The sequence below is a fragment of the Anabrus simplex genome, chromosome 2, assembly GCF_040414725.1.
Source record: "Anabrus simplex isolate iqAnaSimp1 chromosome 2, ASM4041472v1, whole genome shotgun sequence".
NCBI classification, from domain to species: domain Eukaryota; kingdom Metazoa; phylum Arthropoda; class Insecta; order Orthoptera; family Tettigoniidae; genus Anabrus; species Anabrus simplex.
This window is the reverse complement of record NC_090266.1, coordinates 910,011,420-910,024,350: the sequence shown is the minus strand read 5'-3', so window position 1 is coordinate 910,024,350 and position 12,931 is coordinate 910,011,420. Positions and strand designations below refer to the sequence as shown.

Genomic DNA, 12,931 nt, shown 5'->3' with positions numbered 1-12,931 from the left:
TATTTTGAATACGATTGTACTTAATTGAGCGATTCGAAGTTTCCCTACTCCCGAGAAAATGTTTTGGTTTGTAGGTATATATCCGCAACGTAAGAATTGCCATGTTTTGCTAACCGTGGGGGGCCGTGACCGTTGATAGCCATAGAGAGTAGCAATGTTGCCAACTTCAGCGACAAGTCGCTAAATCTAGGGAATTCGGGAACCTTGTTAGCGACAAAATTTTATTTTTCCGATTAGCGACTTTTCTGGGGATTAGTCAAGCACTTTAGAGGGAAAACTGGTGAATTTCATAGTTTAATACAATTATTATCAATGTAACGGTATAAACTGCAGTTCAGTACGTGAATGTTTATGACCGGTTATTTTTTAATCTGGACTTCCTTGTATATCATTTCATGTGATTTTATAATCACATTATGACATCATTCGGCAATTCCTCTTCTTATCTGCTGGATGACATCATGTGTAGGCGCTGGGAGTTGCACAGACGGCGTTAAGACAGTATTAACGCAGTAGATTAGTCAGTCATTCGATTTTTTATTTTTTTTGCCTGTTAGTTACGCGTAACATTACACAGCGAACGGAGGTGATTCAGGACCGCGCGCTAAGAAATGAATCGATCTCTTCGCAGCTATCAGTGTAATAATAAGTTCTGTTGTGATCTGTGTTTTTTCTTGAAGTCATTCATGGTTTGTTAGGTGTATTTGCGCAAATTTACACGTGCGATTTCAAATATTCATTTACGTATTTTCTTGTTTATGAACCGTATTTTTGTTTTTTGTTCAACATCATGAGTAAGCCAAAGTATCAGCAAAACTACCGTAGAGACTGGGAACATCAGTTTAAATGGTTAAGACCGGTAGATTCTGATAAGTCCAAAGCCTACTGCGTTTACTGTAAAACAGAACTGTATGCTAAATATAATGATTTAAAGAAATATTCTGAAACTCAGAAACATAAAATTCGATCAGGGCCGTTTACCTCACCACTGCAGAACCAATTACCGTTTACAAAAGTAAACATAGGCTAAGTACTGCTAGGACTGAAGGAAGTTTGGCATTGTTTATTGCAGAGCACTGCTCATTGTTGACTGTGGATCACTTGTCAGAACTGTCTGTTAAAATTTTTGGCGATAGTTCTAAAGCAGCAGATCTCCGTTTACACAAAACAAAATGTACTTTAGTAATAAAACATGTACTAGCACCACATTTTGTTGAGGACATGGTTTCTGATATTGGCGATCAGGGTTATAGTTTAATAATAGATGAGGTGACAGATATATCCGTTACTAAGTTGTTGGGTCACATAATTCGTTACTTCTGCGTCAGTATGAAAAGGATAGTAGGTTTGGTAGACTTACCAAATGGCACAGCACCAGCTATTGTTAACGCAATAGGAATACTCTTACAGCAACTGAAAATGAAGCCTGCTAATTTATTAGGTATAGGTGTAGACAACGCTTCCGTGAACACTGGGATGAACAATGGGGTATATGAACTTACGAGAAAAAGAGTTTAATATTCCTTATTTGAAAATGATTAGGTGCGTGTGCCATTCCATACAGCTAGCTGTTTCTCATGCTACGGAAGGCACTTGGCCGCGTAATGTTGACTTCATTGTCCGTGAAAGTTACCTTTGGTTTGCTCATCCAGCAAGAGACAGGGCATTTACAAGCAAATTTACAATGCAATAAATAGTGAAGAGCCTCTCAAACTTCTAAAAATTTGTGAAACAAGATGGTTATCCATTGAACCTGCTGTTCGGCGAATTGTTGAACAATGGGATGAGCTCAAATTACACTTCGATATAGTAAGGACACAAGAAAAGTGTTATACTTCAGAGATGTTATTCCAAATGCACTCTGATTTATCAAACAGATTGTTCATGACTTACCTAAAAAGTATTCTGCATGAGGTCCAGCAAGTAATTAAATTATTTGAATCTGAAAATGCAGACCCCACTCGTTTACTTGATGATCTCATGAATCTTATACAGTTTTTAGGAAGGAAAATCCTAAACCCAACTGCTCGATTTGATCTGTTTTCTCCACCAACTGAGATTGATAGTTACGTGGACCCTCTATCCGTAGAAAAGGTAGAAGTGGTTAGGGACCGCTGCATTAACTTCACAAAAAAGCTAATTACAGAACTAAGAAATAGGCTACCGAACAATTTTCAAAATCTAAGAAAAACGGCTCTCCTTTCTGTTAAAAACTATCTGAATGCTGTCAAAAACCCAATATTTGAGTCAGCGGAAGATATAGGTTGTAGTGTCTCAGATATAGATAACATTGAGAATCAGTGGCGTAATTTAAACGCAATGAAATGGAGTCAAGTTTCAAATACCACAGATTTCTGGGTATAGGTGTTACAGTATAGTGATTCGCAGGACAAAATCCCCTCAGGAAACTAGCTACTTTTGCTATGAAAATTTAGGCTCTCCCGCATTCAAATGCAAAGTAGAAGGGCTCTTTAATAAAATTGGTATTGTGAAATCTAAAGTGAGAAACAGAATGAAAGTCGAAACAGCAGCATCCATCTTGCACATCAGGAATGCGCTGAAGTGCCTAGGAAAAACCTGCCATTCCTACGAAATTCCAGAGAAGGTCGTCAGGAAGATAGGAACTAAAAATGCTTATCCATCAACAGCTCAGCAACCTTCCACTTCACAGGCTACATCGTTTGCTAAGGAAGAAATGGAAGACGATGAAGATGGAATATTTTTTTCTGCATAAGTATGTCCATTTTATTCATGTTTACTGGTAATTTTATGTTAGCGACTTTTCTTAGCGACTCTGACAAAAAATTGGCTATTTTTAGAGACTTTCATCAACGAATTTAGCGATATTTTAGGATTACAGTTGGCAACACTGGAGAGTAGTGTAGGGAGCAGCTCCCTGTATTCTTTACTCCCTGGTCTACATACTTTCATACAAACCTAACAGAATTCCAACGACACGATTTCGAGAAGCCGAGGAAGGGCTGTTGTTTATACTGTAATATATAATTTCCATGGGATACCACGTGAAAGTTGTCCTGTTCCTTAAACGTCAACAGTGTGTTGAAGCATGGGTGCTGTAGTTGCCACGTTCATTTTATTCTCTCTCCTTTTTGTTGAATATGAAGTTATTAAAGCAGAGACAACTGCGCCGTGGTATGAAACATTACCTGCCGTTGCCATGGATTACAAAGTTCATATAGATCCTGGTAAAGAAGACTGCTATTTTCAGTATGTGAATCCCGGCGCCACATTTTATGTTAGTTTTCAGGTAAAATAAATATTTCTTTACCCATTTCTGTCTTACACTATCGTTGTATTATTAGAAAAACTTACGTCATTTTTGTTTTATCTTTTTGCAAGTCTGATTTTTTTAAAATGTCCTAACCATCGAATTGATGGATAACATATGTTTGGTATTGTTAGTAATTATTTGTGACAGAAAGTAGCTTGAGATGGTGTTTTTTACTTCCTACAGGTGTTACGTGGGGGTGATGGCATGGCTGGTTTTGCAGTGAGGCATCCAAGTGGCCAAATAGTGCATCCATACCAGTGGCGACCGAGTTCTGACTATCAGGATCAGTCATCGACTGGTGGCTATTACAGTGTCTGCATTGACAACCAATTCTCTCGCTTCGCTGCTAAGCTTGTAAATCTTTATCTTACAGTCATTAGGTAGAGTTGATTTCCAAATTCCATTATTGATGAAACTTATAGTGTTTAATAGATATGTATTTAACAGATATTGTAATAGGAGTTGAATCATAGCTGAGAAATGATATAATGTATGCAGAAATATTCTCACAGAACTGGAGTGTGTATCATAGAGATAGGATAGGAATGGTGGGAGGGGGAGTAATCATTCTGGTGAAAGAAGAATTTGTAAGCTACGAAAAAGTTAAAGATGAGAAACATGAAATTCTAGTTGTAAGGCTCATTTCTAAAGACGATAGGCAACTTGATGTGTTTGGAGTGTACAGACCGAGAAAGAGTAGCGCTGGCACAGATTCAGAATTATTTGATAAGATAATCAGCTATGTGGGAAAAAACATGGAAAGGAATGTGATTGTAGCAGAAGATCTGAATTTACCAATTGTTAATTGGGAAGGAAATGCGAACGACAGGAAGCATGACCAACAAATGGCTAATAAGCTAATATGGGAAGGACAGCTGATTCAGAAAGTGACTGAACCAACTACAGGGAGAAATATTCTGGACGTGGTGCTGATAAAACCAGATGAGCTCTATAGAGAAGCCAAAGTAATAGATGGTATTAGTGGTCACAAAGCTGTTTTTGACGTAGTTAAAAATAAATGTGATAGAAAGGAGGGTTTTAAAAGTAGGACTATTAGGCAGTACCATATGGTTGATAAAGCAGGCACGAGGCATTTTAAAAACAAGTTATTATGATCGGTGTTAAACGGTAAATAAGAACATAAACAGACTTTGGGATAGGTTTAAAGAAATTGTTGAAGAATGTGAAAACAGGTTTGTACCTTTAAAGGTGGTAAGAAATGGTAAAGACCCACCTTGTTATATAGAGAAATAAAGAGACTAAGAAGGAGGTGCAGATTGGAAAGAAATAGAGTTAGAAATGGTTGCAGAAGTAAGGAGAAATTGAAGGCCCTTACTAGGAAATTGAATCCAGCATAGAAGGTAGCTAAGAATAACATAATGGCAAGCATAATTGGCAGTCATACAAATTTTAGTGTAAAATGGAAGGGTACGTATAGGTACTTTAAGGCAGAAACACGTTCCAAGAAGGACATTCCAGGAATAATTAATGAACAAGGAGAGTGTGTATGTGAGGATCTTCAAAAGGCAGAAGTATTCAGTCAGCAGTATGTAAAGATTGTTGGTTACAAGGATAATGTCCAGATAGAGGAGGTGACTAATGCTAAAGAAATATTAGAATTTATATATGATAACAATGATATGTACAATAAGATACAAAACTTGAAAACTAGAAAAGCAGCTGGAATTATTAAGATTTCTGGGGATATGCTAAAGACAATGGGTTGGGATATAGTACCATATCTGAAGTACTTATTTGATTATTGTTCGGTTGAAGGAGCTATACCAAATGAATGGAGAGTTGCTATAGTAGCACCTGTGTATAAAGGAAAGGGTGATAGCTGAAAATTACTGGCCAATAAGTTTGACATGCGTTGCATGTAAGCTTTGGGAAGGCATTCTTTCTGATTATATTAGACATGTTTGCGAAATTAATAATTGGTTCGAAAGAAGGCAGTTTGGTTTTAGAAAATGTTATTCCACTGAAGCTCAACTTGTAGGATTCCAGCTAGATATAGCAGATATCCTGGATTCAGGAGGTCAGATGGACTGTATTGCGATTGACATGTCTAAAGCATTTGATAGGGTGGATCATGGGAGACTACTGGCAAAAATGAGTGCAATTGGACTAGACAAAAGAGTGACTGAATGGGTTGCTATATTTCTAGAAAATAGATCTCAGAGAGTTGGAGTAGGTGAAGCTTTGTCTGACCCTGTAATAATTAAGAGGGGAATTCCTCAAGGCAGTATTATTTCGACCTTTATGATTTCTTACGTATATAAATTATATGAGTAAAGGAGTGGAATCAGAGGTAAGGCTTTTTGTGGATGATGCTATTCTGTATAGAGTAATAAATAAGTTACAAGATTGTGAGCAACTGCAAAATGACCTCGATAATGTTGTGAGATGGGGAGTATGCAATGGTGTGATGATAAACGGGGTTAAAAGTCAGTTTGTGAGTTTCACAAAAAGGAAAAGTCCTCTCTGTTTTAATTACTGCGTTGATGGGGTGAAAGTTCCTTTTGGGGATCATTGTAAGTATCTGGGTGTTAATATAAGGAAAGATCTTCATTGGGGTAATCACATAAATGGGATTGTAAACAAAGGGTACAGATCTCTCTGCACACTGTTATGAGGGTGTTTAGGGGTTGTAGTAAGGATGTAAAGGAGAGGGCATATAAGTCTCTCGTACGACCCCAACTAGAGTATTGTTCCAGTGTATGGGACCCTCACCAGGATTACTTGATTCAAGAACCGGAAAAAAATCCAAAGAAAAGCAGCTCGATTTGTTCTGGGTGATTTCCGACAAAGGAGTAGCGTTAAAAAAATGTTGCAAAGTTTGGGCTGGGAAGAACTGGGAGAAAGAAGACGAGCTGCTCAACTAAGTGGTATGTAAAAATCTAAATTCCCATGGAGGGAATTAATTCCATTGTGGAGATTTATCTCCCGTATGCAGTTATCAGACTGTGCCTCTTATAAGGGCTTCTGATAAGTACACCTGCATACACCCCAGCGTCATTGGGTAGGGTCTGACACATCCCACTCTGATGAGTCTAGTGTCAGACCTATGATGAAACGCTGGTTAATAGATCAAACGCCTGAAAAGCCTTACATTTGATATGTTTTTGACATAAGTGGTATGTTCCGAGCTGTCGGCGGAGAAATTGCATGGAATGACATTAGTAGACGAATAAGTTTGAGTGGCGTCTTTAAAAGTAGAAAATATCACAATATGAAGGTAATGTTGGAATTCAAGAGGACACATTGGGGCAGATATTCATTTATAAGAAGGGGAGTTAGGGATTGGAATAACTTACCAAGGGAGATGTTCAGTAAATTTCCCATGTCACTGGAATCATTTAAGAAAAGCCTGCCAGCCTTAGTGGCTCAGACGGTTGAGGCGCTGGCCTTCTGACCCCAACTTGGCAGGTTCGATCCTGGTTCAGTCCGGTTGTATTTGAAGATGCTCAGATACGTCAGCCTCGTGTCGGTAGATTTACTAGCACGTAAAAGAACTCTTGCGGGACAAAATTCCGGAACCTTGGCACCTCCAAAAACCGTAAAAGTAGTTAGTGGGACATAAAGCAAATAACATTATTATTATTATTATTATTATTATTATGAAAAGGCTAGGAAAACAACAGATAGGGAATCTGCCACCTGGGCGACTGCCCTAAATGCAAATCAGGATTGATTGATTGATTGACCTACACATGATGATGCAAGTTACTTACCTGTCAATTACCAAATGTTTTAGAGGCAATACTACTTTTAAATTTTTTTTTGTAGGAATGTGTGGTTCTTTTTAGATAAAAATTGAAATGAATGTGTGGCAAAAGAACAGAGATATTATTGAAGAACATACAAATATTAGACACAGCTCTTCAGGCAACGTCTGATCACTGCCGGAAACACTTCTTACTGAGGTGAGATCCCGGATATATCTGCAACGAGAAATTGCATTTCAGCATCAAAAACTCTTCTCAGTTCCTAGTTAGTGTTAAACGAACGCTCAAGTTAAAATTATTGATTGTATTTACACACAAAAATTTCAGTGCAGATTTTTCTTAACTGAACCATACCTAAATCAACACAAGCCTTTGTAATAACATAAGCTACAAACTAGATTTCACAAAGTGTTTTGTATAATGGATGTTGATGGTCTTGTCCCTAGTAGCTCATAAATGAAGCTAAGATAATATCAAATTCATCATTTGTCCATTAGTTGCGTCTATATACTCGAATATTGATGTAAATGCAGATAAAGTGAAGCCAAATTATTAACAACTACAAACTTCTTTGTGTCTCCTTGGCTATAGCAGGGTGTGATTTGTGGCTTTTTAAATCAAATTAATCTGGGCTGTATTCACTAAATATTATAATTTTGAGTGCAATGAATGTGGGATTTGTAAAATAATAACTTAGGTCTTGTCTCTTTGGTACAGATTCCACTTAAAAATGGAGACATGCAGCTCAATGTTTGAACCCTTAAAACAACAGAGCCTGGATTTCTAAGCACTAATAGGTTAGACTGCAAACTTATTTAAGCGAATAGAAAGTTGCGTATGTCTCGCTCTAGGCAAGTTACATAAATTGTAGGGGTTCTAATAGGTCATATTCCTAACATCTGCGGAAATCTCACTGCAGAACTATTGGCAGGCTAGAGGATACTTGCTACTTGCTTAAACAATTTTGCATTCAAACTGACTTACTTTTTGGCACTACAACACTTGCAGGACCTTGACTCCTCTGACAATTATAGCTCATTCTTGATCTTCAGCATGCTTCCTCTATCATCTTATTCCCATATTTCTTATATCCTCCTCCACATCAAACAGCCATCCTTTTCGAGGTCTTCCTTTCCATGTTCTGCCATCTGGATTTCCTTTGTAGATTTTCTGGACCGACCTGTCTCATCTCTCCTGCCTCCTTTTTTTAACCTGTCCATTTTTTGCTTATCAACACAGGATAATTAAAAAAGCAGAACGTTTAAAACAAAAGTACACTACAATAACAATGGTTGTTGATGTCAGATCTAAGTTAAGAAACAGTAAGTTTACAAAACTATGTTTTATAAATTGCAGTGCAGTTCAATAAACTATATTATAATCACTTGAGGTCAAGCCAGTGTGCTGGTAAGCACTTTAATGGATTAGTAGGGACTGACCAACATTGATTTGCAAAGGTGCTTCCTAAAAGCTTTTAATAGTAGATTATGAAATTCACATATTTTACTAAAAAGTGTTATTCGTTACATGGTATGAGATTCTTTAATTCTGTGCAGTCTACACCTGAGTAAACCTATCTGATAGGAATATATAGTATCATATGAATGTGTGATGTTCTGATAGATTAAATCATTAATGGAACTATTACCAATCAGCATTAGTCCATAGCTGAAGATACTTTGAAAAAAATGCAGAGTATGCATTACGAACAGATGATTTTTAAACTGTATTTTTCAGATAATCAAGGAAAGACAACACTATAGATAGTCTACTGTACACTGGTGTTGATATGCAACCCTCCACATCAATCCTTTATGTAGATTTACACGTAATAGTTAAACATGATTTCCATCTCTGCTAGGATTTTTTAAGCTAATTTTAGGGTATTAGTTTTTTCTTCATTAAGAAGGAAACCATTTACCTTGAACCACCATTTTGCATCATAAAAAGCCTCATTTGATTGTACTACCAGGGACAGCTCATGAGGTAGTATCAGTGTGCTATGGCACCATCAATGTAATTAAGAAAGAATATGAAATTTTTCCCTCAAGAACAGTTTATATTAAACTTAAATGTCAGAAAATGTATACATATCATATTCTCCCTTCATTTGAATGAGCGCATAAACCAGCATAAACTCAAGCGGCTGTTATATGAGCATGTGCTCTAGATCAGACATCATGTAGTTACTCTAGGGAGCTGGTGTTACTTGCTGTCTGTCACGTGATGAGAGCAGTGGACAGGCGGGTTCCATACTGTAGAGCTACTGTACCTGCCGCTCTGAAATGTTACCATATGAACAACAGCAATAATAATAATAATAATTTGGAGCATGGGTCATGCAAGATGAACAGGACACAGATTACAGAGTATAACAGGGCAAGAAAATTATTCATTGACAAAGGAAATGTACAACAATGTGCAATATGTCCTGAATGAATACGTTTTCACTATTAAGTAACTGGAGCTTTGGGACATGTACGTTTATGGAAAAATGTAGCAAAGGCTTTTCAGTCTGTCAAACACATAGCAAATACAATGTAAATTAAAACACTAAAAGCATATCTGTAAAACACACACTAACATACAAAGAATGACATGTTTCGTTCTACAAGAACATCCTCAGATTCTATCAAATCACTTAAAATAAGCTTATATATGTACAGTATAGTTTACGCTCGTAAACTATACTGTACATATATAAGCTTATTTTAAGTGATTTGATAGAATCTGAGGATGTTCTTGTAGAACGAAACATGTCATTCTTTGTATGTTAGTGTGTGTTTTACAGATATGCTTTTAGTGTTTTAATTTACATTGTATTTGCTATGTGTTTGACAGACTGAAAAGCCTTTGCTACATTTAACTAAGTCAACACTGGAAAACATGGCTTCATTTTTAACAAACAAAATAACGTTTATGGAAAGAAAATACAATTTATGGGATTTGAACACATTCTTTGCACTCTCATTAACATAAATTTCAATATTTATATGGCATTAATGACTTATGACAACAAATTAAACACACAAACTGAAACATATCACAGGACGTTCGGGCTGATTTAGATAGTATTGTGTCGATGTTTGGTATTCTCAGTTGCGTACTGGCAAGTCGCAAAGCACATTTCAAGTTTTCATCGGTGAACCTACTTCTGTGTTCAAATTTACAAATTTTCATTAATGAAAACATCTGTTCACATAATAAATAAGTTGATCTGAATATACTTAAAATATGTGCATTACTTTGGTGCTATTTAGGAAATCTCTTCCGTGGAAAACGAACAAAAATTCAGTCAAACCTGTTTGTGTTTCCAAACTTATCCTTCGAGTATCGCACTGTAGGTCAGTCAGCAGTTCTGGTCTAACAGTTTGCACATCCACTGAGAAAGGCGTAGTGAACATCTGCAGATCCTTTTCTAAAGCATGAATATTGTGAAACCTACAATCAAATTCATCATATAGTGACATTAAAATCTCTTTATATTCTTCTAATGTTTTACTGCAATAGTTTGGAGCCAGACATAACTCTCCAGTCAAAGTGGAAAAATGTGTTGTTTCTTTAATCACGAACTGACTTTCCCACAGTACTACTTTTCACACACCGAGCTCGATAGCTGCAGTCGCTTAAGTGCATCCAGTATCCAGTAATCGGGAGATAGTGGGTTCGAGCCCCACTGTCGGCAGCCCTGAAGATGGTTTTCCGTGGTTTCCCATTTTCACACCAGGCAAATGCTGGGGCTGTACCTTAATTAAGGCCGCGGCCGCTTCCTTCCAATTCCTAGGCCTTTCCTATCCCAACGTCGCCATAAGACTTATATGTGTCGGTGCGACGTAAAGCAAATAGCAAAAAAAACTTTTCACATAAAAGCTTTAACACAGTCAAAGAGGTGAATAATTGTAAGACCTCTACCTTGTAGGGAGGAATTAAGATCATTAAGGTGGTCGGTGAGATCTACTATAAATGCCAAATCATTGTTCAGTTCTTCTAGTGGTTCATTGGGGATTTCCTTGAAGAGAGGTATTTCTTTCCTCAGAGCATAGAAGTGATCTAAACCTTTTCCTCTACTTAACCACCGCACATTCATATAATATGGAATATCACCATACTCGCTTTCAATGTCACAAAGACACTGGAAATTCTCGGTGGTTCACTCCCCTCATTCTGATAAGTTACAAAATTGTACAAAACTATTTTAATCCTCCTCGTCATTACTATATATTTTACGTCCAATTAAGACAAAACTTCACACACTTCCTAATTAGACATAAAATATGTGGTATTGACTAGGAAGATTAAAATAGTTTTGTACAATTTTGTAAGAAGTTCAACTGTCAATACGGATTTTACACGAGATTCATAGTCTGTAACTGATAAAGTTGGTCGTTTTAGTAGCTGCATCTATGACAGTTCCAAGTTGGATCTGTTTTGCACATAGATTTTCTTGGTGTATAATGTAGTGCACAGGCAGAAGATTATGTTGAATGTTAATTTCTTTTAATTTGTTTTGGAGATGTCCTACTACTCCTGTATTCTTCCCACACATTGCACCTGCCCCATCTGTTACTATAGACACTAGTTTTTTTCCCATGGAAGGCCGAAAGTTGTGGAGACTTTCACTTCGAGACTTGCAAATATCTTAAAGTTCCTCCCTTGCCACAAGGTCATTGTTTACGCCTCTGATAAAAATGGAAAGTGGGAGGTGTCGTTAATATCTGTGCTGTCGTGTATCACCAGTGAATATACTATAAAATTCCTTGTGATGCTACATAATTGATTATGAACGTCATTAGCTAGGTCCTTTATTCATCACGTAATTGTAGAAGAGGATAAGGTATTAGAGTGAAAATCATGGCCTTTTGTTCTGTACACACTGCCTCAGCTGCCAGAAGTATACACTCTTTCACAAATGCACCCTTACTGTAGGGACTCAAAATACGCCCTATTTACAAAGCAGTTTTATAGCTGACCTGAATAGCGGTTTCAATGGAATGCATATCCTCCTGTTAAAAATAATGAAATACATACCGGTACATAAATAAATAATCCCTGAGGAATTATCAAAACTTACATTATAAAAAGGGTTGAGTAGGGCAATATGAAATTTACGTACATCCTCAAATGTGTTGTTTATAAGTTCTTCTAGCAAAGCTATCCCGGCCTTCATATTTAACATACTTGGCATGACACAAGGAATAATGGTGCTGCAGATTAATTTTTTTAAATGTGATTAAATATTTTATTACATATTAAACATTTTGCTGTGTTATTTGCTTGAACCATTAAGTACTCTTCTTCCCAGGAAGGTTGGAAACTTGTTGGCGTCGATGGCCTATGCTGTGCTGAACTCTTCCGTAGAAAATGCATCATCTACCGACTAGGCTTGAACGTCGTGTGGTGTGAGGATAAAGGCAGAAACACACTGTCATCTCACGTGAGATCACGCTTATCGTGTTGCAATCTAACCTGTCCAGAAAGATGTGCTATACCTTTGCACCACTGGCCTTCAGTACGTACGTCATGCACTTCACCTACTTGCTCGCTAAGTTGCTCTTGTTTCTCAAGAGCAGGGAGCAAACTGGCTCCAAAGGCATTTCATTCTCATGCCTGCCAACTTTTCCGATTTAGGCGGGAGACTCCTAATTTTGGACAGTTTTACCCGCCTCATGATTATTCTATTATTTCTCCCGGTTTTAACTTATTTTTTGGTGAACTTCAAACATTTATTTTCAAATTCCGCCATTTCAGCTTTGTATGCCAGCTACGCATATTACGATTGTCAATCTCTCGTTCTCACCTGCTATGTTCATGTTCGTTCACATCAGTCAGTCAATTCTAGAGACTAGTCGGTAGATTTGAAGTATTTTTTTAGTTATTTAGTGACAGAATTTCATAGACAGAGACTAGTTAC

General features: G+C 37.1%; 1 protein-coding gene across 2 annotated transcripts in view; it reads left to right on the top strand.

The window, feature by feature from the left end:
• The first annotated feature begins 3,028 nt into the window (after positions 1-3,028).
• loj (logjam) overlaps positions 3,029-12,931 on the top strand; it is a 125,920-nt gene continuing 116,017 nt past the window's right edge. For both annotated transcript variants that reach the window (XM_067139534.2, XM_067139533.2), the window contains exons 1-2: positions 3,029-3,268; positions 3,476-3,672. In XM_067139534.2, coding sequence (XP_066995635.2) covers positions 3,068-3,268; positions 3,476-3,672 — 398 coding nt within the window. In that variant the 5' untranslated portion in view covers positions 3,029-3,067. The remainder of the gene's footprint in view (positions 3,269-3,475; positions 3,673-12,931) is intronic.